At 49.5% G+C, this 27,356-nt stretch overlaps 1 protein-coding gene across 3 annotated transcripts; it reads left to right on the forward strand.

Moving 5' to 3' along the window:
* Positions 1-347: 347 nt before the first annotated feature.
* Positions 348-27,330, forward strand: SYTL4 (synaptotagmin like 4). 3 transcript variants are annotated; one of them, XM_030574292.1, is made up of 18 exons: positions 348-484; positions 1,393-1,636; positions 9,233-9,420; positions 9,684-9,899; positions 10,667-10,776; positions 11,064-11,178; positions 12,979-13,092; positions 13,859-13,988; positions 14,099-14,189; positions 14,487-14,590; positions 15,304-15,390; positions 16,084-16,262; positions 16,559-16,661; positions 18,177-18,338; positions 20,045-20,150; positions 21,303-21,402; positions 25,537-25,745; positions 26,091-27,330. In XM_030574292.1, exons 3-18 carry the CDS (start codon positions 9,311-9,313, stop codon positions 26,231-26,233), a joined length of 2,079 nt encoding a protein of 692 aa, XP_030430152.1. In that variant the 5' UTR covers positions 348-484; positions 1,393-1,636; positions 9,233-9,310; the 3' UTR covers positions 26,234-27,330. The 3 variants fall into 3 exon arrangements, with proteins under 3 accessions (XP_030430152.1, XP_030430151.1, XP_030430153.1); XM_030574291.1 differs by lacking the exon at positions 348-484 and adding an exon at positions 964-1,042; XM_030574293.1 differs by lacking the exons at positions 348-484; positions 16,084-16,262; positions 16,559-16,661 and having other exon boundaries at positions 1,215-1,636.
* Positions 27,331-27,356: the final 26 nt, after the last annotated feature.

A 27,356-nucleotide genomic window follows, 5' to 3' on the forward strand; every position in this document is an offset into this window, starting at 1 on the left:
GGCCATCACCAGCTTCTTCAGGGCAAGGTGCAAGAAGCCCCAAAGTGGACAATTCTGGAATAGCCTTCCCAGAAGGGAAGTTTCTCACCAACAAACTGAGTTGTTGGCTTATGCCTTCAGAAATAAGAGTTTATATCCCTTAATGTAGTTAATCCTTTCATCTCGTTGGATACTTTCCTTTTCCACATCCATATCTAGTCCTTTTTTTAACCCTGCTAAGCTCTTTACTATCTTGTAGCAGTGAGTTCCACAGATTATTATGCATCATGTAAAAATGTATTTCCTTTCATCAGTTTTAAATTTATTGCTTTTCAGTTTAATTGACTGCCCCCTTGTTCTTGCACTGGGGAGTACAGAGCACCTGAATGGTCTCCTCTCCAAGTAAAGCTATGCCGAGTTGATATCTGATGCCAAGTGATGCCATCCCTGGAACTCTAAGCGGATGCTGCATCGTCATGGCTGAGATGCCTTTGCAGAGCTGGAGGTGGGACTGGAACAGCAGGTGTTGGCTGAGGGGGGTGGAAATGGTCCTGGAACAGGGCAGGTGGTGGCTCAGGATGGGGGGTTACCAGGGCGGGATGGGGATGGAACAAGGCAGGCCGTGGCTCAGGATGGGGTTACCTGGGCTGGAACAGGGCAGAGGGTGGCTCAGGATGGGGGTTACCTGGGCTGAGGGGCTGGAACAGGGCAGGTGCTGTCTCAGGATGGGGGGTTACTGGGGCTGGAACAGTGCAGACGGTGGCTCAGGATGGGGGGGCATTACCGGGGCTGCGGGGCGGCATGGAGGGGCGGCGGTGGAGCTGGGAATGGGGGCAGGCTTCCCGCCCGTCACCGGAGGCCCTTGGGGGGGTGGTGTCCTCCCTGTCCCCCTCCCCGGTGCTAGGGGCCGCGTGCGCTCGGCGGCTCTTCTCCGGCTGGGCACGGTCCCTTTAAGGGCGGGAGCAGGTGAGGGGGGCGGCCCCGCTAAGGAGCCGGCCTCGCCCACGCGGGGTGAAAGTTTCAGCCTGGTGCAGCCGCCGGGCTGGGCCGGGTAACGCCGCAGGTATCGCCCCGGGCTCCGCTCAGCCCCCTATTCCCTGCGGCTGCTGGCAGCGGGCGGTGCCGGGGCGCAGCGGCGGATCGGGGCGGTGTCCGCAGGCAGGTCCTTGCGGGCGGGCCTGGGGTCGCGGTGCGTGCAGGGGGCGGCCTGGACACTCGCCGTCTGCAGCCCCAGCGCCCAGTCCTGACGGTGCCCGGCGCTGGGGGCAGCGGGGACACGTGGGTGCCGGCCGGTCCCTGTGCCGGAGCGGGGTGTCCCCCAGTCCGGGCAATTGCTGAGACGCTGCTGCTCAGGGGCTGCGGGAAAGAAGCTCCTGCTTTGGCCATGGCCTGACTCTCTCTTTGCCTTGCCAGGGGCTTTCCCGGGCTAAGCGATCGGCGGAGCCCGGACACCGCCGAGTTGTGTGTTACTTGGGGTGCTGGCCCCAGGCCAGCTCGCTGGGACGGGCTGCTGGTTGTGATCCTGACTTCCTGGCATTCTTGAAGAGGTTTGTCTTTCGGATAGCAGAGCCTGGCTTACTACAGCCGTGTTTCCTACGTAACAGCACAGCTGGGACAGCAGAGGCAGAGTGTAGATGCCAGTTCTGGAGCGTGTGTGGTAAGCAAGCTTTTGGGGATTGCTGTGCGGGTAGCAAACCCCTTGCGGTGGTGGGTAGATTGGGGGTGTGCCGCATAGTAGTGCATGGCTGGAGTTTGTCATGTGGTGGGCATGAGGGGGGTGTCTGGGTCAGGTTGCCTGGCAGTTGACTGCTTAAGCTGGTCAGGAATTTGCTCCCACTCCCAAACCTTCAGTCTGCAGCTCTCAGGGCAGATCAGTGAGGAGGAGAGAGGAAGGATTGCAACTTGTGTTTGGTTGGGAGGGAGAGTTTGTCTCCAGCTCTGCGCTCGAGAGCCTTCCAGAACCTTGCACAGCAGTCCCAGGCTTCCTGCCACAGGAAAGGACCATGACTCTAATAACTCAGTTCCCTGCTTCATCTTGGTGGTGGGAGGATGCATTCATTTGCTTCCCTGAGGCACACATCCTGTTGTGAAGAAAGTGGGCTTATAAATACGGAGGTAGAGGCTGTATTTCTCTTACGTGCTTGGACATTGCTTGGCATTCATGTGGAATAATAGCTATGGGACTGTTGTGTTGAAACCTTCTCCACTTGTTAGATCCTGCTAATCTTCATCTGTGAGTCACATTCCTAATTAAAACCTTTATCCATTTGAAAATACTTTCTCTCCCATTTGCAGAGGTGCTTCTTTGTGTGTAGAGCACTGGAGACAGACCGATTTCAGAGTATGTAAGGTGATGCAATGTGGTTTCATTTACATGTACAGATCTCAGAGAGAGAGAGTGTAGTTGGTGTAATTTGTGTGGCCAGAAGGTGTAAATTAGAGAAGGGGGTGGTAGCTTCAGTTCACACCCTGCAGTCGCTTTCCATGCTAACTCCTTTCTTGTAACCTTTGGCATGGCAGCTTGAACTTGGGGGCCCAATCCAGAGATGGTGTGGAAGCGGGGATGTGGGGAGAAGGTGGAGGGAGGGAACAGCTTCCATGTGAGCAGAGATTAAAAACCCTGGGACTGTTCAGCTTAGAAAAGAGATAACTAAGTGGGAATGTGATAGAGATCTATAAAATCACTTTCTCCACCCCAGTCATGAATAAGGAAATGTTATTTACCCCTTCACATAACCCATGGACCAGGTGTCACCCAAAGATATTAATATGCAGCAGGTTTAAAACAAACAAAAGGAAGTACACCTCTACCTCGATATAATGCTGTCCTTGGGAGCCAAAAAATCCCACCAGGTTATAGGTGAAACCATGTTATATTGAACTTGATTTGATCCACTGGAGTGCACAGCCCCAGCCCCCTCGAGCACTGCTTTACTGCATTATATCCAAATTAATGTTATATTGGGTGGCGTTATATTGAGGTAGGGGTGTACTGTGGAAGTCAACCTGTGAAACTCATTGGCAGGGGATGTTGTGAAGGCCAAAAGTACAACTGGGTTCAAAAGAGAATTAGACCCATTTGTGAAAAATGGGTCCATCAGTGGCTATTAGCCAAGATGGTCATGGGCACAACCCAATACTCTGGGTGGCCCTAAACCTCTGATTGCTAGAAACTGGGACTGGATGATGGGATGGATCACTTAATAAATTGCCCTGTTTTGTTCATTCCCTCTGAAGCATCTGGCATTGGCTGCTATTGGAAGACAGGATGGTGGGCTACATGGCCATACTGGGTCAGACCAATGGTCTGTTCTTGTGTTCTTAGGGATATGGGTTACATGCTGGGAAGTGAGAGTTTAAAGTCCAGCTAGTGTAACGTAGAGTGGGTTAGAAGAAGATGTAATCTAAAGAGGTAAGCACTCCCTCTGTATTAACCAGACTTGTTCCAGAGCTTATGCACTTCTTAAAAAGGCAGGTGATAGGTAGGTGAGGGAGGGTTCTTGCAGGGTGCCCCCTGGCAGCCTTTCCTATGCAGTTCCACATACAGGAAAGCCTGACAGTCCCAGACACTGTGAGTAAGTAAGATACTGCCAAATACTTGGTTAGTTTCCCCCTGTGTTAGAGGGAAGCCAGCATGTAGCCCTGGGGCTGTGTAGCTACAAGAGAATAAAAAGCAGTGGCCCTCCAGGACTGGGATCGCACGGCTCTTGGCTCTTTGGAGGTGGAAGTGGGTGGGTACTTACGGGTCTGAGTCTTGCTCTGGCACTGTCCTGGAGGGTGCATTGATTGGTTCCCTTGTCCTCAGCCCCTCCCCACTTCACTAGAGAAGCAAAGCCTGAGGAGTTGGAAGTATAGTGATCAGAGAACATATGAGGAGGTGAATCTCCCTTGGGAGGCCAGTTCACTCTGTCAGAAACAAGAGGTTACTCAACCTGTTCAGCTTCATTCTTTCTCTTCATGGTCACTTGGGTACAAGAGGACATTGCACAAGGAGAGGGGAATTGGGGCTGACCTCCTTGCATGTAGCTCCTGGGCTAATATTTTTGCATCTGCAAACAGCCTCCACTGTCCTGGGTCCTTCTCCTAGTCTGAGTGTGGACACTCCATCTTCAAGTGGTGACCCTTCCCTGCTCTAACCCCTGGGTTATAGAGGCCCTTGCAATGAGTGTCAGGGTGTGTCAAGGTTCCTTCCCCCACTCTGAACTTTAGGGTACAGAAGTGGGGACCTGCATGGACACTTCTAAGCTTAATTACTAGATTAGATCTGGTATTGCCGCCACCATCCAGAATTTCAGTGTCTGGATCACTCCCTGCCCCACAAAACTTTCCCCTCCCTGTGTAGCCTTGAGAGACTTCACCAATTCCCTGGTGAACACAGATCCAAACCTCTTGGATCTTAAAACAAGGAGAAATTAACCATCCCCCCTTCTTTTCCCCCACCAGTCCCTGGTGAGTCCAGATCCAATCCCCTTGGATCTAAAAACAAGGAAAAATCAATCAGGTATTAAGAAAAAAAAGGCTTTTAATTAAAGAAAGAAAGGTAAAAATCATCTCTGTAAAATCAGGATGGAAAATACTTCAAGGGGCTGCTGGGTGAGGAAAGTGGACGGTGGAAGCATGTGACTAGGAGAACCAGGCAGAGGAAAAGACGGGCCAGCGATGGAGAAACAGAACTCAGGAACAGGTTTGCTGAATTGGAAAATGAAGATGGAGCACAGCAGGCTGCTGAAGGAGGGAGGGCAAGGAAAAAGAGACGAGCAGCTAGTCCTGCAGAAGGAGGGGAGGAGTCAATGGAGGCGACACCAAGTATGAGCCCTAGGAGGATTGTAAGGGCAAATACAAATCGAGAGGACTTGCGGCCAGCTGGTGTGGGGGATAGACCGGAGAATCACACTGTCGCCAGGAAAAGGCAAGTCTACGTGATTGGAGACCCTTTACTGAGAAGAATAGACAGGCCTATAACTAGACCTGATCAGGAGAACAGAAGGGTGTGCTGTCTGCCAGGGGCTAAGATACAGGATGTGGACCTGAGGCTGAATAGGATCCTGGCGGGAGCAGGAAAGAATCCGTTGATTGTCCTTCATGTGGGAACGAATGATACGGCTAGTTACTCGCTGGACTGTATCAAGGAGGACTATGCCAGACTGGGGAAGACGCTCAAAGAAATTGAGGCTCAGGTGATCTTCAGTGGGATTCTGCCGGTTCCTAGAGCAGGGCGACGAAGGAGTGACAAGATTATGGCGATCAACAGATGGCTCAGGCCTTGGTGTTATAAGGAGGGCTTTGGGATGTACGGTCATTGGGAAGCGTTTACGGATAGACAACTGTTAGCTCAGGATGGACTTCATCTAAGTAAGGAGGGAAATAGAATTCTAGGATGGAAGCTCGCCGACCTCATCAAGAGAGGTTTAAACTAGGAAGTTGGGGGAGATGGTTGGGAGATGTTCAGGAGATCTCCACGCTGGAATATAACCTGGAGAGGGAAGTAAACAAAGTGAGAGGGGATACCCTTGCGGACCAAAGAATTGATCCAAGGAGGAATAGTGGAGTAGAAACCAGATTAATGGGTGATGCTGGTGGTAGAAGGTGCGTGCATGGGGGAAAGAATGTCACTGACGCCAAACGCCAAAAATTAAAATGTCTGTACGCTAATGCGAGGAGCCTAGGTAACAAGATGGAAGAACTGGAGCTACTGGTGCAGGAAGTGAAACCGGATATTATAGGGATAACAGAAACCTGTTGGAATAGTACTCATGACTGGAGTACAGGTATTGAAGGCTATGTGCTGTTTAGAAAAGACAGGAAGAAAGGCAAAGGTGGTGGAGTAGCCTTGTACATCAATGTTGAGATTAACTGTAATGAAATAAGAAGCGATGGAATGGATAAGACAAAGTCTGTCTGGGCAAAAATCACACTGGGTAAAAAAGCAACTAGAGCTTCCCCTGAGATAGTGCTTGGGGTGTGCTATAGACCACCGGGATCTTATTTGGATATGGATAGGAATGTGCTAATAAAGTTTGCGGATGACACAAAGCTGAGGGATATTGCTAACACGGAGAAGGACAGAGATACTGTTCAGGAAGATCTGGACCACCTTGTAAACTGGAGTAATAGTAATAGGATGAAATACAATAGTGAAAAGTGCAAGGTCATGCACTTAGGGATTAATAATAAGAATTTTAGATATACGTTGGGGACGCATCAGTTGGAAGCGACAGAGGAGGAGAAGGACCTTGGGGTATTGGTTGATAGCAGGATGACTATGAGCCACCAATGTGATACGGCTGTTAAAAAAGCAGATGCGATTTTAGGATGCATCAGGCGAGGTATTTCCAGCAAGGATAAGGAGGTGTTAGTACCGTTATATAAGGCGCTGGTGAGACCCCATCTGGAGTATTGTGTGCAGTTCTGGTGTCCCATGTTCAAGAAGGATGAATTCAAACTGGAACAGGTCCAGAGACGGGCTACTGGGATGATCCGAGGAATGGAAAACCTGCCTTATGAAAGGAGACTCAAAGAGCTTGGCTTGTTTAGCCTGGCCAAAAGAAGGCTGCGGGGGGAATATGCTTGCTCTATATAAATATATCAGGGGGGTTAACGTTAGGAAGGGAGAGGAATTATTTAAGTTTAGTACTAATGTAGGCACGAGGACGAATGGGTACAAACTGTATATTAGGAAGTTTAGACTTGAAATTAGACGAAGGTTTCTAACCATTAGGGGAGTGAAGTTCTAAGGTGTCACAAGTACTCCTATTTCTACGGCTAAGAGTCTGAGGCATATATTCTGGGTAGGCCTTGATAATGGTGACTGAGTAGGAAGTGAATTGGCGTATATAAGCATGTTGACTGGGTGCAGGCTGAGAGACTGTGTCATTATTTGCTTGTTCCTGGATGGTCTAAGTGTCAATCACTCTGGTATCCAGACAAGACTTGTAACCAACTTACTGCAAGTCCTGAAGTAAGAAATGCATCTTACTCCTTGACATGGGGCTGAGGGACTGTTTCAGAGAGGCTCTGAATAAAGTACTGGTAGTGACTTCAATTAGCCCACTAATATTCCCCATTGCTTTTGTTCTCATTGTTGCTCTTCTCTCCATTCCTTTGGAACCCAGATGCTACCTTGTTGCATGTTTGTAGAACACGGCCATTTAAAGGAACATGGGCGATTTAAAATTCATATGTTACCTTTCTTAGCAACCTAAATAAAGGACATCTTGGGTTATTAAAAATGTAATGGTAACGGTTTTTCATGTCGTTCTGCTTGAACAATGATATGCTGCTCAGTTTCACTTTCCAGTTCTCACATATATTAGCACAGTACTGTAAACCAGAGGGTGATGCTTTTTAAACACTCCAGGCGGTATTTCTTGTCGTCTCAGAATTTTGTGAAAATAATTTTTTATGAAGAAACAAAACATTGGGGCCAAATCCCTTGGCTTTTTGTCTTTAGCACTGCACCCATCACAATGGGAATGGTGTCTTTTTTAAAACCCCAAATCTTGTTAAATAGGCTGAAAATGGGACTAAGGAGCCCGCAAAGATGAGTTGCTTAGTAGAGGTGGCTCTTTAACTAAAGGTCAAGCAAAACCTGGAACCTAAGTACACCTCTACCTTGATATAACGCTGTCTTCAGGAGCCAAAAAATCTTATTGTGTTATATCAAACTTGATTTGATCTGCTGGAGCGCGTAACCCAGCCCTCCTGGAGCTCTGCTTTACCGCATTACATCTGAATTCATGTTATATCAGGTGGCGTTATATCAGGGTAGGGGTGTACCCTAAAGAGGCGGTTTACAAGATGGGGTTTTGTCCATAGTTGATATTTGGTGCAGATTTTTTCTCTATATAAACAAGTTTAGAAGTTTGTCACACCAGGTACAGTAAATTCCAATATGTGACTTATTTTTGCTTAGTGTCTTCAGTTTGAAAATAGCACAGGGGTTAATATATTGGTCTGTCTTGATCTGTGCTCTCTTGAGTTAATTCATAGGCAAATCCTAAGGCCTGGGTTGGCTTTCTTTTGTATTTAAAAAATAACAGAACCAAAACAAACCCCAACACATTTGAGCTAGAACTCAATGAGATTCTCAACCTCCTTTTTGGAGTCCTGGCCTCCTGCTCCTAGGGAGTCCCTGATTCCCACTGTCCTGAGAAGTCACAGCACATCTTTAGCCATAACAATGAGTGTGATGTCATCTAGGAGGCAGGAAGGTCACTCAGGGGCAGCATCAAGGGAGTGTGAACTTCCTGCTGGCAGTAGGGGCAAATTCATCACTGCAGATAGCTGGGGTCCAGACCAGGAAATGAACGTGCAAGGCTCTAGGTGAACAAGGCAGGGGCAGTACTGCTTTTGGCAGCAGCATATGCTTGCTGTTGTGTGCTTCAGAGCCCTGAGGAGCCTGTTCCTGAGATGGAGGAGGGACAGGTGTGTTGTTTTTTTTTTGTTTTTTGTTTTTTTGTTTTTTAAGGCTCTTGTGTGGTGTATCTGACCCCGATGGGCTGAGCTGGGACCTGGAAAAGTGACCTAGATATGGTCCAAGCTCTATAGAAATACTACAAGCAACCGCTCATGGCAGCTTAGCGATGGGCCTGATCTCTTTGCTCTCCTGCCTCTTCTGGGCTCCAAGGGAAGCCTCGTAGGCCAGATCCTACATCCTGTGCTTCCAAGATCCTTGCAGTAGCCTTACTTCCTTGGGGTTAGAGAGGTCTGCAGCTCACAAAGCCTTGTTGTGCCTGGACACTTGGGCCTGTGTCAGTAGGGGAGGCGCAACGCTGTACCTCTGAACTCTAATCCATCCTGTTTCGTTTTCACTGCCCAACCCCTTTCCAGGCTGGGTCTGTCTGCAAGTGCTGGATGCAGGCAGGAAACTCCAGGTGTGTTGGTGGAACGACTCAGCCACTGGATGTTCCCATGGGGGCTCATTAAGCCCACATGCAGGGGGCTAAGAGCTTCCAAAACACTGAACTCTCTGAACAGGCAGTGTAATTTAGTGCTGGGAGGGCAGCAGAGGCAGCATGCTCTTAGGCTGGGCACAGGGATGAAGCTGATCATGCTTTAGTGACTAATGCAGGGACTCGCCACAGCCTTGCTGTGAGATGGGACCAACAAAGTGCATTGAGGCAGAGTAGATACAGGGGCAGTTAATGGCCACCTGGACTTATCAATGAGTTATTGCTTCATGCGAGTGCACAGGGGCTTAGAAGAACCCAGGAGTGTTGCCCTTGATTGTACTAACTTGCTAACTTGCCTCCAGCTCTGAGGAATCCAGCTGCTCCAGCTCCAGCTCTGAGGAATCCTTTCAGGAAAAGGCAGGCAATTCCTGGGATAAGCCATGTCGGAGGCTGTGGATCTGTCTTTCCTATCGGAGGCAGAAAGGGATATGATCCTGCAAGTCCTGCAGCGAGATGAAGAGCTCCGCAAGGCTGAGGAGAGAAGGGTCAGGTGAGAGCCTGGGTAGAGGAGAGAGTTTTTTTTCCTTCAGTCTTCAGCTGCAGTCTGCTTCCTTGATGGCTGGTAGAGTTTTGCCTGTAAATGGCAGGGTGGGGATGGACATGGGTCTTGTAGTTAGCTGCCCTACTGGTATTGTGTTCTGTTCCTCCTAAATGGTAAATGGTGGCTGCCCTGTCCTGACTTGCTCTAAGAGGCAGCATCGACGCAGGGCTCAGTGTGGTTTTTAACTGCTCCTGGGTTTTGCATCTGAACAGGCGACTGAAGAATGAGCTGCTGGAGATCCGACGCAAAGGGGCCAAGCGGGGCAGTCAGCGCTACAGCGAGAGGACGTGTGCCCGGTGCCAGCAGAGCTTGGGCCGGGTGAGCCCCAAGGCCAACAGCTGCCGCGGCTGCAACCACCTGGTGTGTCGGGACTGCCGCTCCTACAGCATCAACAGCACCTGGCGCTGTAAAGTCTGCACCAAGGAAGCGTGAGTGTTTCCCTGGGGAGAGTTCAGGCTAAGTGTGTTTCTCTGCCCAGATCATGCCTGCCTTCCTCATCCTCCCTGTTGCCAGGCTTGCAACCTGGGTGCCATCCTGCTCTTCTTTTCCCCTGCTCCCACACACAGTAAGGCTCTTTCAAAGACCTCATGGCTTACTCCGACATCTGTAAAACCCGTCCGTCCGTCCTCTATTTCTGCTGATTGTTGTCCTGGTTATCTCTTACCACAGCTGTTCCACTCTCCACCTACCCTGGAGTCCAGCCTTTCTTCTTCCCTCCCAGTCTGTTCCGAGCACTTCTGCTATGAGTCTTCCCCTCCAACGCCCTTCTTCCCATTCTCTTTCTGCACCAAGCTGGCAATATGCAAGCTTTCAGTGGTGAAAAACAGACCCCTCTCTCCTCTCCTGCCCTGCCTTACCTGTGTCCCTTGTCCCTCGCCCACTTGTAGCTCCGCAGCATCTCTCCTGCTGCTGCTCACACCGGGAGAGCTTCCTGTGGCCGGTGCACCAGGCATCCTGTGTCTGTTCCTTGCTGACAGTGTATGCAGGCCTTTTTGGGACTGCATGCCCAGGGCCAGCCTGACAGCTCTTTGGGGCTGAGATCTTGTCTTTCTATGCATCTGCATCCTAAAATTGCCATGGTCATCTATATTGCTCCAATAGTATTTCGTCCTGCAGGGTGGTAGAGTAAAAGAAGCAGAGAACACTGACCTTACACAGGGTGAGAATGACCTCTCACTGTCTCTTTCCCCTGCAGAGAGCTGAAGAAGACAACCGGTGACTGGTTCTATGACCAAAGAATCAATCGCTTTGCAAACGGGCCGGGGAGCGACATAGTGAGAATGTCCCTTCGGCGCAAACCTCCAGGTAGGAACAGCCAAGCTCTGGGTGGGGAGGGGCCCTATCCTAAAAAACCACCTCTGGGATGCAGCCTAGTTGACGGCCTCCATGTGGAGAGGCCAAGGACACAGGCCCCATTTCCCCCCAGGGGGACCTCCAGGTTGGATGGAGGCACTTGTTTTCTTGCTCATGGCGATGTCAGAGTTAGCACTTTGATGGGGAAATAAGATGCCTGAGGTCTCTGCAGGCTACCCCTCCTGGGCTGCTCTCCTGCCATCTTCGTTGCCTTGGCATTGTTTTTTATATTCTTCCAGCCAACAAAAGGGAGACAGTGGGGCAAACCCTTCTCCAGCAGGCACAGTCGAACGATCCAAAAGACTCCCCCATGGCAAAGCAGAAGAATCTCCAGGAGCGACAGAAGGAGTCCAGGTGAGTCTTGAGTCCATCCTGCAGGTGTCCTCTGTTGGAGCCTCTGCAGAAAGAGGGAACTAGATCCCACCTTCCCTGCATTCACCTCAGATTTCTCAGGGACGCAATGACCTGAAATCCATGTGCATGAGGCAGAGCAGTGGGCTTTGAGAAGATGTTCTCTCTAATGGGAAGAGGGCTGGTAGCTGTAGAGGGCATAGACCAGCATTTCTCAAATACGGCCATGTCAGCCTCCAAACCATGGGTGGAGATTGGGGTGGGGGGCAAAGCAGTGCCCAGCTTTTCCCCTGAGTAGCTGGTACCAAAGGCAGTGAGCCGTGCTGCCTTGGTGTATGTGCTGGCGCCACCAGCAGGAATCAGTGCCCTGCACCGTGCAACTTCCTCAAGCACATCTGGAGACACACGAGGTCAGTTCGTGCAGTGCTGGAGGCAGCTGTGGCTTTTGGTCCCCGGGGCACTCCTTTAGGCAGCTCCCCCATTCCTGCCAGGCTGCCAGCTTTCCCCGGGGCAGGCTCTCACTGAAGAGCTGTGGGAGGCAGGAGCAGAGAAACAGGTTTGTCAGAGTGGCCATCCAGCAAGAGCTGGTGGCTGCACTCTGAGGTAACCAAAAAATTTGTTGAGAACCCCTGGCACAGAGTGAGTCTTACTGTCGGATGCTACAGCAGATGACTGTGGATCTCTAGGCTTTGGCAAATAAACTGGGGAAGATTCCTTCCTCAGTTACCCTCCCAGCCCTGGGGCAGGGGACCTGGGCTATCTGTCACTCCCAATTTCCCTCGCACAGACAGTCAGATACCATGCCTGATGGGCGTATTAGAAAATCACTTCAAGGTGTGATGTAAGACTGGCCAAGAACCATGAATTTCAGAAGGGCCAAACCAGTGCTGTTGCTCCTGCCCTGTTCATTCAGCCAGAAGGCCCCCAGCATGATACCCTCCCCTTGTTGGTGAGATGCTTTGGTGCTTGTTGGTTACACTTGATCAGCTGGCTATGCTTGTGTCCCATGGGCTTTATGTGATATTCTACCTCTTGTATCGTTTCATATGATCAACCATGTCCTTCTGTTGCCTGCAGTGGGAATGATACCATCCCTCGGCCACGGGGCGCTGAGCTGGAATCTGTTGTCCTAAAAGAGGAACCATGGGAGATGGGTGTTATCCCAGCCCATTATGCTTTCTGGCACATAAATGACTAACATGGCTACCCCTTTGATATCTGGCACCAAAGTGGCTTATCTGGGTGATGGCATGAAAATGTAAATTACGATGGCTGTCTGGTAATGCCACTCTGTTTTATGGAGACCGTATACAGCTAAAATAGACCAGACCTTTTTAAAGCTCCCTCTTTTTGTTGATGCTCCTTTCCAGGCCCCTTCCTGATGCTGTTAGATGAGGATTTGCTGTTGTGTAACCCAACCCTCCAGTGGAGTTTTCCAGAGAGCTGCAACAGGTCTCCAAGCCGATCCAGCTCTCCCATGATCAATGTGGTGGTGTTCTGATGCAGGTCAAATCTGATCAAACCCTTCTCTTATTGACCTACAAATCCACCACGTGGCTCTGCTTATCTGAAACCTATCTCCTGCCCTTATAAATAAAATGGCTGCGTTCAGGGGCTGGTATCTTCTTCTAGGCCCTGTGCAGCAAAAATCAAAGTGCTGCCAGTTGCCCCAAAGGCCCATATTGCCATACAGCATAGTGGCTGACACCCTGGATCTCCCTGTCTCTCAGGAGGGGTTGGGCCTCCTGCACTGCAGTCTGGAATTGCCTTTCCTACCATAGGGACAGATCTGTTTTTTCCCAGCATGTCTCCTGAAGCCTTGGACCCCCGAGATGGGAAGAGTGATACCGAGTCCATGGAGAACATGAGTCTGGATGGGTACAGACCCAATGTCGCTGGCACAGGTGTCAGATCCAGGTTAGAGATTGATTCCTGTGCCCCAAAACTGTCAACAGGAGTGGTCAGGTGCTTGGCTCTTCCCACTTCCTGTGTTGCTGTCTTCTCCCTGCCTCCCCCTCCTTAAGTAAATGGTTCAAAGGGCAGATGGAGGGTCCTTTAAAGATTTGGAGTAGGAGGAAAGGGGCATGCTTTAGGGATGCTTCTGAAGGTGAGCTGGGATCCCACTTTCCAGAAATGCTTAGCAGAGACACTAATGGGGAGATGACTCCCATACCTGTTCTAGATGCTGCTCCCCTCCCCTTCCAGTTGGTACAGCTGTCTCCCAAACCCTGGTCCCTTTAGAGCCCATGGCTGCTCCGGTCCATGTGCTGAACAGGCTGGTGCTCAGCTGCCTGTTAAGTCCTGATAGACCCAGAAGGCCTCGAGCCACGAGAGGAACTGGGAGCAGTGCTGCTGCAGCCTGAAGAGTAGATAACTCTGAGCTGGCTGTGATGCAGGCAGAGTGGCAAGTGCAAAATGCAGTGCTAGGGGAAAATGTGTTTAAATCTTACACTGGGTAAGCAGGATTCCACCATGTCTTCCCCTGCTCATTCCTTTAGCACATGGTGCTGGTAGATGGAGACACTCTAATGTTACTCAGAAGGCTGTTCCAATGCTTGTTGAGAGAGTCAAGATATTGGCTGATAAGCAAGCTAACTCCGGTTGCTAGGCGGACTCCCCCCAAAAGAGCTCTCATGCTGGATGGATACAGAGCTAGTCTGACTTTTTCCTCTACTGTCTGCAGGAGAAACTCCCTGGATAAAACTGTCGCTTTCCAAGAGGGGAAGCAAAGGCCTGGTCCCGTGGGCTCCAACGTATCCACCTTGCCCATCCCCACCCGCTCCAGAGACACTACTCCCTCTGGCTCAGAAAGTGTACGTGTCCGCTACCACCGCTGCAGTGATTGGGCTCTCCTGCCCTGTGAGGTTGGGGGTTATACACAGTCTAGTTCCCCCTCTCTGAACAGCCTGTTTTCCCTTCATAGGAGGCTCGTGTGGGGAGCCATGGTGCAGTATCCGCAGATGAGAATGAAACCATATTCAAGAAGAACCCCAGGAGAATCCTGAGGCCTGCAGGTGAGTTCCTGCCTGGGGACCCTGGCAGCTGTGCTCTGGGAAACAAAGTGCAGGGCTGAGTCTGGATACCTTGATTCTGTTCCTGCCTCTGCTGCTGACCTGTTGAGTGACCTTAGACAAGTCACTTCACCCCACCTCAGTTCCTCCGCCCTCAGAAGGGGAATAGCGAAGCTTCTCCACTTCTGTAACACACCTTGACCAGTAGATGAGCGAGCACTAGATACGCCTGTAACAGTGTGCTAGCACTGTACTAACAGCTGGGATTGGAGGCATCTCACCTTCCTGTCTCTGACACAGACTACACCAAGTCAGTGATTGATCTGCGCCCGGAGGAGCTGGGAAGTGAAAGCAGCTCCATGGGAGACAGAAGCAAGTCGGTCCCAGGTCTCAAAACTGAAGTGGTGAGAGCCTATTGAGCTGCATTGCATCAACTTGTTTGCTTAACAGAGGGAGGCTTCTCCTTCACGCCACCTTTCTCTGAGGCCCATGGGATCGAGGGGGAGTTGCTCCCCACCTGGCCTTCTTCCATTTCAGTTCAGCTGCAGATTACCATGCTGTTATCTAAACTTCCAGTGAAGCTCAGACCCTATTGCACATCTGCGGGTCTCTAGTCTCACATCTTGTCTGAATGAGCTTTCTGGGGCTGGGGGGGAGGAACTTAGTCAGGTCACTGGTCTCCTCTGTGCTCAGGGCATCTTCCCCCGGTCCAAGGCGAGTACACCTGATGGGACTGGGTGTTGGGCGAGAAGCCTTCAGGTATGTCTACACAGCAAGTAGCACCCCACAGCAGCGAATCTCAGAACCTGGCTTAACTGACTCGGGCTTGCACTGTAGGGCTACAGATGGCTATTTAGACATTGAGGGTTGGTCCTAAGCCGAGGCACTCAGACCCTCCCAACTTGCCAGGTTTCACCAGACCGAGCCTTGAACGTCTACATGGCTATCTTTAGCCCTGTAGCAGGAGCCTGAGTCAATTGACCCAGGCTCTGGGACTCATTGCTATGTAGATGTACCCATAGTGGCTGAGGCTGCTTCCCCCTGGCAGGGTTGCTGCTGGAGGGTCTAGCTGCCTTGGTTTTCCAGCTGGTATGGATGGCTATATCCCTTGTTGCAGGATGAGGAAGAGGAAGACATTGACAACCTGGTGGAGATCCATCGCCGGAGGACGGCCAGAAGCAGCATGCGCAGCGGCACCTCTTCGGTGAGTCATAGACTCATAGAATGTTAGGGTTGGAAGAGACCTCTGGAGGTCATCTAATCCAGCCCTCTGCTCAAAGCAGGACCAATCCCCAACAAAATCATCCCAGCCAGGGCTTTGTCAAGCCAGGCCTTAAAAACCTCTAAGAATGAAGACTCTCCCTAGGTAACCCATTCCAGTGCTTCACCACCCTCCAAGTGAAAGTGTTTCCTAATATCCAACCTAGACCTCCCACACTGCAACTTGAGACCATTGCTCCTTGTTCTGTCATCTGCCACCACTGAGAACAGCCGAGCTCCATCCTCTTTGGAACCCCCCTTCACGTAGTAGAAGGCTACTATCAAATCCCCCCCTCTGGCTTTGCCACCAGAGTCCCTCTGGCTCTGCTGCCACTTCCCCACCCCGGGACTGCAGGAAGACATGCTTGAGTGAGGATTGGGGTTAGGAAGCGGGGAGGCAGAACTGTTTCGTGGTTAGAGCACAGAGTTAGCTAGGTACTGTGCCAAACTCTGCCTTAGACTTTCAGCTTGAGCTTCTCTCTCTGATAGAGCTTGCAAGAGGGTGTGAAAAGTGCTGAGTACTTACCACAGCAAACTGGTTGGAGGAAGGGGACTCCAATCCAGTGGTCAGGAGGGCAAATATGGGGGGAGGAATTGGAAATATGCTAGTAAATCTTACTAGGATCATGACTTTCAGAGCACGCTGGGGAGCATGGTCAGCATTTACAGCGAAGCTGGTGACTTCGGCAATGTCTGTGTCACAGGAGAGATTGCCTTCTCTCTGAGCTACGAGCACAAGACTCAGACTCTGTTCATCCACGTGAAGGAGTGTCGCCAGCTGGCCTATGCCGATGAGGCCAAAAAGCGCTCCAATCCGTGAGTGCTGAGCAAGCTTCCTCTGGCCCGGGATATGGACATGGGGCTGGACGAATGGGGGGTTGCCTGCCACAGGTGCTGACCTTACTGCGGAGGGGAGGGTTGGACTTGTCCTGCACTACGTGCTGCCATACTGATTAGGCAAGCTCCTGTGCTAGGAGTCTGAGATGGGCAGCTGCCATCCAGGAACAGAGGTGTGGCTGGCGGTGGCAGGTGGAGGGCAGAGAGCAGGAGTACATGCTAGATTTGAGGAGATGCCCGTGAAATGGGTGACACTGCCTGCTTGCCTACTCCAGATACGTGAAGACGTACCTCCTGCCTGATAAATCCCGGCAAGGCAAACGCAAGACAACCATCAAACGCAACAGTGTCAACCCATTGTACAATGAGCTGCTCAAGGTGAGCTCTGGGGCAGGGATTACTGGCTGTCTCCTGCCCACCCCAAAGAGAGCTCCATCACAAGCTCAGTTGGGGAGGCAGATGCTTGGCCCAAATCATAAGACCTAGGACTGGGAGGCTTCACCACCAGACGCACCTTGCTTCATCCTTTTGCTTCACTGATGGAGTAAAAACAGCCACTTCCTTCTTGGACCTCTGCTGGGGCTGCTGGGAGGGCGAGGGATGCTGATTTCCCAAGGAGACCAGAATCAGCTCTGAAAATCCTGCAGGAGGCTCCCAGCACTGGGGCGGGGACCTAGATAACTGACAGTCTCTCTCTGTGCAAGGCTGTCTTGCTGATGTCACTGCATTTTTTTTTTTTTGTAGCCCTGTTGCCGTGGTGACTTGGCCAGGCATAGCTAAAGCCCTGAACTGTGTGTCGGGTTGCCATGACCTCCCTGCAGACACATCACTCTCCTGCTCTGCTTGCTTTGCCTAGCATCCTGCCACTATCACCAGAGGGTGGGCGTTTTCCTGTTCAGAGCACCCTTCCCATCTCTGAAACGTTGCTTTCTGTGGCCCCTCCCAGCCACAGCAATGTCACCAGAGGGCAGTACAGTCACTTGAGCAGGGAGCCAGCTAAATCCAAGCCGTGTGGATCCAGCAGGGGATTGCTGCCAAATGCATCCTTCGCTTACTGGCTTCTGCTGCGGAGTTTGTGCTGCAGCCGATATAAGTAAATGCAGGGAGCACAAAGGACAGAGGGTAGCACTTAAAGCTTTGGAATCCAGAAAGCTCCAGTGGTTCTGGAGTCTCCTATTTCAGTAACTTTCATCCCCAAATCTGTGAGCAATTCCACTGTGCCTGCCCGAGGCCAGGCCTGTGCTCAGAGATGGACTGAGCAGAACTCTCTGCTCCCCAGCCTCCAGACCTCTACCCTAAAGGTGCTTCCCACTCCCCCAGGAGGCAAGGGCTGCCCAGTGCAGAGAGTCCCTAGAATGGGTATGTGCAGGCCCAGCTCCTCCGTGGGGCTTGGATTAGTCACACAGCAAGTGAACACACCTGAAGCTGCTGGGGCAAAGCAGGTAGTGAGGTGTCCAGCCCACTTGCATGTGTGCACGTACCTTAGTTCTACATGTTGGAGACTTGCTGAGGCTCAAGTTTTCAGTATAAAAATCATGTAAGCTCCTGGGCCTGCTTCCCAGAATCTGCCCTTCCTTTTCTGTGGGCAGCTTTTGGAGTCTCTGCTGTGGACCCAGAGTACCTGTCTCCTCTGTGTGGCTAGACTCCTGGAGTGCAGCTGGGCAGCCATTGCCTGATACCTTCCTCACAGTGGTGAAACCCTGAAGAGAAAAGGAGTATGCGACAATAGTCAAACATACTAGTTAGGCTCTTGGGAGGAGGTGGGAGGATTTCAGTCTTCCTAGGAGTGCCAAGGGACATCTCTTTCTCATAGTGAAAGCTTCAGGTATGGTCCTAGCTGCTCTGGGAAGCCACCACTGGCTCACCTGGCTCTGTGGTCTCGTCTCTTCACAGTACGAGATCAGCAAGTCCCTCCTGCTCACAAGAACCTTGCAGTTCTCAGTCTGGCACCATGATCGCTTTGGCCGAAACACCTTCTTGGGAGAGGTGGAGATCCCGATGGATTCCTGGAACTTTGAGAGCCAGCTGGAAGAGCGTCTCCCCCTGCATGGCAAGGTATGGCCTCTGTAGCTCTTGCATCTGATCTACCACAGCTCCTCCCAGTAAGGACAGTGACTCTGGAGCAGATGTGAACTTCCCCCGACCAGTGCTCTTCACTAGTCTGGCCAGTGCCTTTTACTGTGGGAGGTGCTCTCGTTCCTCTAACATAATGACACAGATCCCTCACAGAGTATGTCTGTGTTTGTACTGGAGGTGATTCCCAGCTTGCATAGATGTACGTGTGCTAGTTCTGCTCAAGAGGGCGCTTGAAAAAAGCAGTGTAGCTGGAGTGACACAGATGGCCGTACGACCTAGCCACATGAGTATGTACTCAGGGGGTCTTAGCACTCTGGGCCATCAGTCTGTATATAGAAATGAACGTTAGCAGGCAGTCCGCTTCGTAGGAGGGTGATTGACACCTGGTTATTTTATAAAGTAAGACACTTGCCACATAAACCTTCAGAGATCTGGACTTACTGAATAAGTCAGTCAATATATCCATAGTCATATAAAGTCCTTCTGACTGAGTCTGGCTTTCTGGGTCTGCTTAGTGCACCTGCCTTATGTGACAACAGAGGAGTCCATGAACATTCATAAGGTGGTGTAGATTTCTGCTGCTGCAGGGTGCCAACACTCTGGCATCATCTCTTCTGCTGGGAAGATCCAAGACTGTTTTCTCCCATGGACTTCTGTGGACCTGATCCAAATCCTGTTGCAGGCCAGTGAGTGCCATTAGAAAGGCACTGTGGAACAGCTGCTGTCATGGCTCTACACTGCGCTGGTTAGGCCTCAACTGGAGTATTGTGTCCAGTTCTGGGCACCGCATTTCAAAAAAGAGGTGGAGAAATTGGAGAGGGTCCAGAGAAGAGCATCAAGAATGATTAAAGGTCTTGAGAACATGACCTATGAAGAAAGGCTGAAAGAATTGGGTTTGTTTCGTTTGGAAAAGAGAAGACTGAGAGGGGACAAGATAGCAGTTTTCAGGTATCTAAAAGGGTGTCATCAGGAGGAGGGAGAAAACTTGTTCACCTTAGCCTCTAATCATAGAACAAGAAGCAATGGGCGTAAACTGCAGCAAGGGAGATTTAGGTTGGCCGTCAGGAAAAAGTTCCTAACTGTCAGAGTAGTTAAACACTGGAATAAATTGCCTAGGGAGGTTGTGGAATCTCCATCTCTGGAGATATTTAAGAATAGGTTAGATAAATGTCTATCAGGGATGGTCTAGACAGTATTTTGGTCCTGCCATGAGGGCAGGAGACTGGACTCTAGGACTGGAAGGGACCTTGAGAGGTCATCGAGTCTATGAATCTATGGCAAACTTGTGTTTGCACAAGCAGTAGAGGTGGCTCAGCTTCCAGCTGTCTGGGATTCTGCAAGAGTCCAGTTCTCCTTGATCTCTGGGAGACCTTTGGGAGAGCCCCACCCTGAGAATGTTTGTCTGAGTGACAGCACCTTCAGTAAGGCCTTATCTACACACCAGCTTGCACTGGTTATCAATATAAGAAACCTATCTATAGTTAAACAAAAGAAGTGTCTGTGTGGGGTTTGCACCAGTTAGATGTCTGTCTTTATGATCAATCTGGTAAAAATCATATTGAGTCCACACATCTGCACTGATTTAATTAAACTGGTTTTTAAAAGAACAAAGCCTTTGAACTGGGGCACATTAGTGTATAGACAAGACTGCAGTGGTAATAATTTAAGATTTACCCATTTTTCAGGCTGGTGCTGACTCTGCTGGCTCCCAGCAGTACAGAGGAGAGTTGGTTGTTTCCATGAAGTACATCCCATCTTCCAAACACCCAGGGGCAGGTAATGGAAAAAAGGGTGAGTGTCTGAGCTGCTGCAGAACCTCAGCTCATAAGGTAATATGTGAAAACAGATCCAGATGCTAATCCACACTGGCATCGAGTATGTAATCCCAGTCTCCAAACATCCAGAGCTCACCCAGGAACAGGAACTGCGTTTTGTTTTCGGGAAGAAGCTAATCCATTAATGGACCAAGCAGCTGTAATAATTTAACCTTCAGCTCTGAAATGTGACTCTGATCCATGGTTATTTCAGCAGTGCTACTAGTTAGGCTTTCCTGCTATGCAGATTCAGCCTGAATGGTAATTGGCTTCTATTGCAGTAAAGCTTTGATGCAAGCTAGAGCAGGGTTCCTGGAACTCTTCTGAGCAGAGAGCTGCATTGGCAATCTGCATCTGGTTTGTTTCTGGAGCAGATCAGCTGCCCGTGTCTTATGTTGTGGGACAGTTCTCCCAAGATCCAGGACCCAGCTTGAATTGGACCAGGCAATTCAGGGACAGGTAAAACACAGCATGCTGGAACCTGTCCATCTATTACAGATGAGGATGTCTGGTGCCAGCCTCTCTGAGATTCAGTGAGCCAGCAGTTCTATTTATTTGTATTACCTTGGTGCCTAAAAGCCACAGTTGTGGACCAGGCCTGCATTGTACTAGGTGTTGTACAAACACACAACAATACTCTCCCTGCCCCGAGGAGTTGACAATGTAAGTATAAGTCAAGGAACGACAGATGGATACAGATAATTAGGGGCACAAGGAGTCCACATAACATCCAGTGGTCCTTGCAGACTAGCAGCCTTAACGCTGTCAGGTTTTCTGTAGGCATCACGGCAAAGGAGACTTTTAAGGTAAGTTTTGAAGGAGGACAATGAAGTAGCTTTGCAGATGTTTACAGAGAGCACCTCCCAAGCATGAGGGGCAGCATGGGAGAATGCACTTAAGGGCTTGTCTGCAAATTTAATAAGTGAGCGATGGAAGCTGGCAGCATGGGCCAGCTGCAGGTGAGGATTGATGGCTCAATAGTGAATGAGAGCTTGACTGTGAAGAGTCTTGCAAGTGAAGACAAGCGGCTTATGTTTGATTCCAGTGGAGTGATGCAGAGGGGGTCACGTCCCATGATTGGAGAGAAGCTGTGGCTGAAAACATGGATGATTCAGACTTTCTCTTCCAGGCAAACAGGAGGAAGGAGGCGAACTCCAGGTCTGGATCAAAGAGGCCAAGAACCTCATGGCTGCCAAATCTGGAGGGACCTCTGACAGCTTTGTCAAGGGGTGAGTGTGTCGGAACCATGCCAGTTACAGCGTAGATGGACGGCACCTACAGACCCTGGATAATGCTTTGCGGTGGAGTGACCCAGGGGCCTGGAAATGAATGGGCCTCTCTGTCCACAACCCTCTCCCAGCTGCCTGCTGTTGGGACGGGGGTTGAGGGTTGTGTGTTTATGCTGATAAGCTTGTGCTCCTGTTGTGGTGAAAGGTCCTAAATGCTGATGGGAGGGGCCTGGAGCAGCTTGCGCCATGTGCTTCAGAAGTGCTGAGCATCCATAACTCAGCTGAAATCTGCAGTTTGTCGCCAAGAGAAGCGCAGCGTGGTTCACAGACTTCCTCCCAGTGCCTGGCCACAGAGGGGTCCTCTATGAAGCAGAGAGAGGCGAGTTCTAGCTCATGGGCATGGATGGAAGTCACAAGCCAATATAACCACACAGACTTCCCAGGGGGGAGGAGGGAGCTATTAATTGGGATTCTCCATATGTAGTAAAGAGGAGAGGATAGAAGTTGATGAATTGCAGGCAGGAACTGAAGAGAAACAGTCTCATTCAATTACATCATGTGCAGGCAGACAACTAAAAACTGACAAATTCTCTAAGTGCTTGTATACAAATGCTAGAAATCTCAGTGCGAAGATGGGTGAACTGGAGCGCCTGGTATTTTAAATGAAGCTATTGATATAAAATCACAGAAACTTGATGGAATGATGACAGTCAATGGGACACTAATAGGGTACAAAATATATAGAAATGACAGAATATATTGTGCTGGTGGGGGACTGGCACAATATGCAAAAGAAAGCATAGAGTCAAATACAGCAGAACCCCGTTTATCTGATCTAATTGGGACCAAGGCCAGCTCAGATAATCAAAAATTTGGATAACTTGGAGAATGAGAGAGTGCAGGGCTGCAGCACCATCTAGCAGCCACAGAAGAGATTGCCTGCTTTTGGGTCTGTGTTGGTTGTTCATTTAATGCAAACAGCCAGTTAATGGATGGTTGAATAAATGGGGTTCTGCTGCATAGGAAAAATCTTAAATGAATCACTGTGTATCATAAATATTTTTATGGATAGAAATTCCATGCATGAATAAGAATATAGTAGTAGGAATGTACTACCGACCACTTGACCAGAATGTGTAATGCTTAGGGCGATTAGAGACACTATAACTATAAAAATAAATTAGCTCAATAATAATGGGGGATTTCAACTATCCCTATATTGATTGGGAACACGTCACCAGAGGATGGGATGCATTGATAAAGTTTCTAGACACCATTAATGACTGCTTCTTGGAGCAGCTAGTCCTGGAACTCACAAGGGGAGAGGCAATTCTTGCTTTAGTCCTAAGCGGAGCACAGGATCTGGTCCAAGGGGTGAATACAGTGGAACAATATAAATTTACCATCCTTGGGGAGGAGGAGGGGAAATACCATAAAGCCCATAACAGTAGCATTTAATTTAAGAAAGGGGAACTACACAGAAATGAAGCTAGCTAAACAGCAATTAAAAGGAAAAGTCACAACAGTGAAATACCTGCAAGCTGCATAGAAACTTTTTAAAACACTAAAATAGAGGCTCTAATTAAATGTATGCCGCTAACTAAAAAGAGTAGTAAAAGTGCCAAAAAAAAAAAAAAAAAAAAGGCCACCATGACTAAACAGAGTAAAAGAAGCTAACAGAGGCAAGAAGGAATCCTTTAAAAATTGGAAGTCAAATCCTACTGAGGAAAGTAAGTGTGAAAGTATAATTAGTCAGGCCACAAAAGAATTTGAAGAGCAACTAGCAAGTCTTAAAAATGAATAACAAAATAAGTTCGTCAAAAGCAGGATGCCTGCCAAACAATCAGTGGGGCCACTGGACACTCAGTGTGCTAAAGAAGCACTCAAGGAAGACAAGGTCATTGTGGAGAAGCAAAATTTAATTCTTTGCATTGGTCTTCACTGTAGAGGACATGAGGGATATTCCCACACCTGACCATTCATTTTAGGTGACAAATCTGAGGAACTGTCCCATGTTGAGGGGTCAATAGAAGAGGTTTTGGAACAAATTGATACATTAAACAGTAATAAGTCACCAGTACCAGATGATATTCACCCGAGTTCTGAAGGAAGTCAAATATGAAATTGCAAAACTACAAACTGTGGTATGTAACCCATCACTTAAATCAGTTCTGACCAGATGATTGGAGGATAATGTATGTGACACCAATTTTTAAAAAAGGGTCCATTATTGATTGGGGTGCTAGAACAATTTTTATAGTGGGGGCGGGGAGGGTGCTGATGATGGAAACCATGTATTTGGGTTGTTGTTACTACTTTAGTCCAGAGGGTGCAGCAGCACCTCTAGTTCCAGCACCACTGGAGGTGATCCTAGCAATTACAGGCCGGTAAGCCGCACTTCAGTACCAGGCAAATTGCTTGAAAACATAGTAAAGAACAGAATTATTAGACACACAGATGAACATGATTTGTTGGGAAAGAGTCAACGCTATTTGGCACAAATGAATTGCTAATAGATTTTACAAAATCTATTCGTATTCTTTGAGGGGGTCAACAAACATCTATACAAGGGTGATCAAGTGGACTTGGTGTACTTGGACTTTCAGAAAGCCTTTGACAAGGTCCCTCACCAAAGGCTCTTAAGCAAACAAAGTAAGCTGCCATGGGATTAGAGGGAAGGTCCTCTCATGAACTAGTAACTGGTTAAAAGACAGGAAACAAAGGGTAGGAATAAATGGTCAGTTTTCAAAAGTGGAGAGAGGTAAATAGCTGGGTTCTCCAGGGATCTGTCTTCAGGCCAGTGCTGGAAAAAGGGGTAAACAGTGAGATGGCAAAGTCTGCAGACCATACAAAATTACTCAAGTTAGTTTAGTCCAAAGCACACTGTGAAGAGTTACAAAGAGATCTCGTAAAACTGGGTGAATGGGCAAGAAAATGGCAGGTGAAATTCAGTGTTGATAAATGCAAAGTAATGCTTGTCAGAAAACATCCTAACTATACGTACAAAATGGTGGTGTTGAGATTAGTTCATACCACTCAAGAAAGATCTTGGAGTCATTGAGCAGATGTTTTCAGAGAACTATCCACAATCTGCAGCGGCAATAAAACAAAAGCTAACAATGTTAGGAACAATTAGGAATAGGTAAGACCAGATATAATGCCCCAATATAAATCCAGGGTATGCCAACATTTGAAGTACTATATTAGAAATAGAAGAGGTACAGAGATGGGCAACAAACATTATTGGGGTATGGAACAGCTTCCATATGAGGAAAGAGTAAGACAACTGGGACTATTCAGCTTGGAAAAGAGATGACTAAGGAGCAGGATATGATAGAGGTCTATAAAATCATGAATGATGTGGAGAAAGTAATTAAGGAAGTGTTGTTTACCCTTTCTCATAACACAAGAACTCAGGGGTCACCCAATGAAATTAATAGCAGGTTTAAAACATAAAGTACTTCTTCCCCCAACGCACAGTTAACCTGTGGCACTTGTTGCCAGGAGATGTGAAGGCCAACAGTATAACTGGGTTCAAAAAAGAATTAGATAAGTTCATAGAAGAGTGGTCCGTCAGTGGCTCTTAGCCAAGATTGTTAGGGATGCAAACCCATGCTCTGGGTGTCAGAAGATCTCTGAATGCCAGATGCTGGGACTGGATGCCAGTGGGTGGATCACTTGATGATTGCCCTGTTCTGTCCATTCTGTTTGAAGCACCTGGCATTGACTACTGTTGGAAGACAGGATACTGGGCTACATGGACCATTGGTCTGACCCATTATGGCTATTCTTATGTTCACAGTCCAGAACTGACACCCATGTGTTGGAGCTGCACTGAAGTCACACAGCCTCTTCCCTAGGGTCACTGAACTACTATCGGATGCAAATTACTTGGCCAAATCCAAAGCTGTCCCTTCAGCACTGGGTGTATTTGCTGTAGTTTGGGGCCCTAACCCCACTTGTTTGAGTCCTCTACAGCTCTAGAGGAGAGCTGATCCCTGCCTTGGCGGGCTCACTGTCTGAAATGCCCTAGCCTGTTACCAATCTCCTGAGCCATCACGGTCTCTTCTGCTCAGGTGGGAGGGGGGGCACTGTGAGGGGGAGTTGCTAACTATATAAGGGTCTTTCCCACAGCTACCTGCTGCCGCTCCGAAACAAGGCCACCAAGAGGAAGACTCCTGTGATGAAGAAGACGCTGAATCCTCACTACAACCACACCTTTGTCTACAATGGCATCAGCCCAGAGGACCTGCAGCACATCTGTCTGGAGCTGACTGTCTGGGACCGCGAGCCTTTGTCCAGCAATGACTTCCTGGGAGGAGTCAGGCTGGGAGTTGGGAATGGTGAGTTGTCCCCTGGTCTCAGTTGTTGGTGGGGCTGTCCCTGCTCTCTTGGGGGGGGGGGGGAGTACCAGAATGTAATGGGTGGGCTGGGTCACCCAAGTTCTCTCCTCCATCCCAGCTTTGCCCTGGACAATCCCATTCCCCATCCAGTGAAGCTGAATGCCTAATTAGGAAGATGAAATCCCTTGGGCACCATGCTCACATTCAGCAGTCCCCATCATTACCTACCACTGGTCCGTTTCCCAGCACCCCTTCTGTGCAGTGGAGGCTGCTCTTGTGTGCCCAGAGCTTGGGAACGGGGCTGTGCACTGTAGTAACTCACCTCTGTCGCTCCCCTTCTCTCAGGTATGAGTAAGGGCCAGGTGGTGGACTGGATGGACTCCACAGGAGAGGAGGTGAGCCTGTGGCAGAAGATGCTCCAGTTCCCAGGCTCCTGGGCAGAAGGAACACTACAGCTCCGCTCCACCATGGCCAAGCCAGGAGCATAGCCATAGTCTGGGCGCTGGGCCTGAAACCAGCTTTAGCAAGGCAGCACCAGGCGAAGGCGACAAAGCCAAAACCACGGCACCAGCAAGGGCCACATGTAGGATCTAAGGGAGTGGGAGCAGGCCCTGGCTTTCGCCTGTGTAGCAGTAAAGCTAATTGTGTCTTCAGCAGGCTCAGCCTAACAGCCTGTTCTTGGCAGCAGCTTATTTTATGTAAAGGGTTTTTGTCACCTAACTTAGCTAGAATTGAATTCCATAGGGTCTCCCCCCTTGCAGGGGCTAAGTGCTTTTAAAACTTGTTCTTCTTAGTTTCTTGACATCTCCCATGTGGTTTGTTTGATTGCCCCATCTATAGCTTCCACTGTTGTCTCCCCTTCTCTGTCCTCCTCGGATGGTGCAGATAGAATCAGACTGTACAAATTAGAGGCTGCATGAGCCTAAGCAATCAATATTTGCTATGTAGAGCGTGAGAATACCCAGTGCTGTTGAGACACAGGTTGGTGTGGGGAGGGGAAAACAAGCCTCAGCCTGTTCCAGGACTGTGCTCTGATCAGGCTATGGTGTTTGTGTCACTGGCACAGGGGAAAGCAGCTCAGAGAGCGCTGTGCTGATCTCCCCTGGGGGAGGTGGCTCTGAAACAAACATCCACATGCTGTCTCCTCTTGAGAGCAGGCATGCTATTGATCTGAGCTGGTAGCTGAGTATCGGTCATGCTGGAGCTGCAGGACTCCGCAGGGGTGGTGGTCTATTGCCCCTTATGCTGTGGGTGGTTAGTCCTTACTGTTGCTTCTGCCCCCCCACACACACCCGCCAAGCCCTTCCCTCTGCCCAGCACACCCGCTCCAGCTATTTTACACAGATTTATTCATTAAAAATACAAAATGTTGTGGGGGTCAAAAACAGTGCCCACCAAGAGAGCAACAGCCCCTCTTGGAGGAAAGAAAAGGCAAATTTTAGGGCATGAGTTAAAATCCACATCAAGCAACTATCTGGGAGGGCAGTCTTTGTACTGGCAGATGCACTGTAATGCCTGCTTGGTTACTGTGTCAAGGCTCACCACAAAGGGCCATCTGTTTTAATAAAGGTTTTCTTGCTGCTGTCGGTGGTGTCAGGACTAGTCATTCAG

Source organism: Gopherus evgoodei, chromosome 9 (assembly GCF_007399415.2).
Source record: "Gopherus evgoodei ecotype Sinaloan lineage chromosome 9, rGopEvg1_v1.p, whole genome shotgun sequence".
Taxonomy (NCBI): Eukaryota; Metazoa; Chordata; order Testudines; family Testudinidae; genus Gopherus; species Gopherus evgoodei.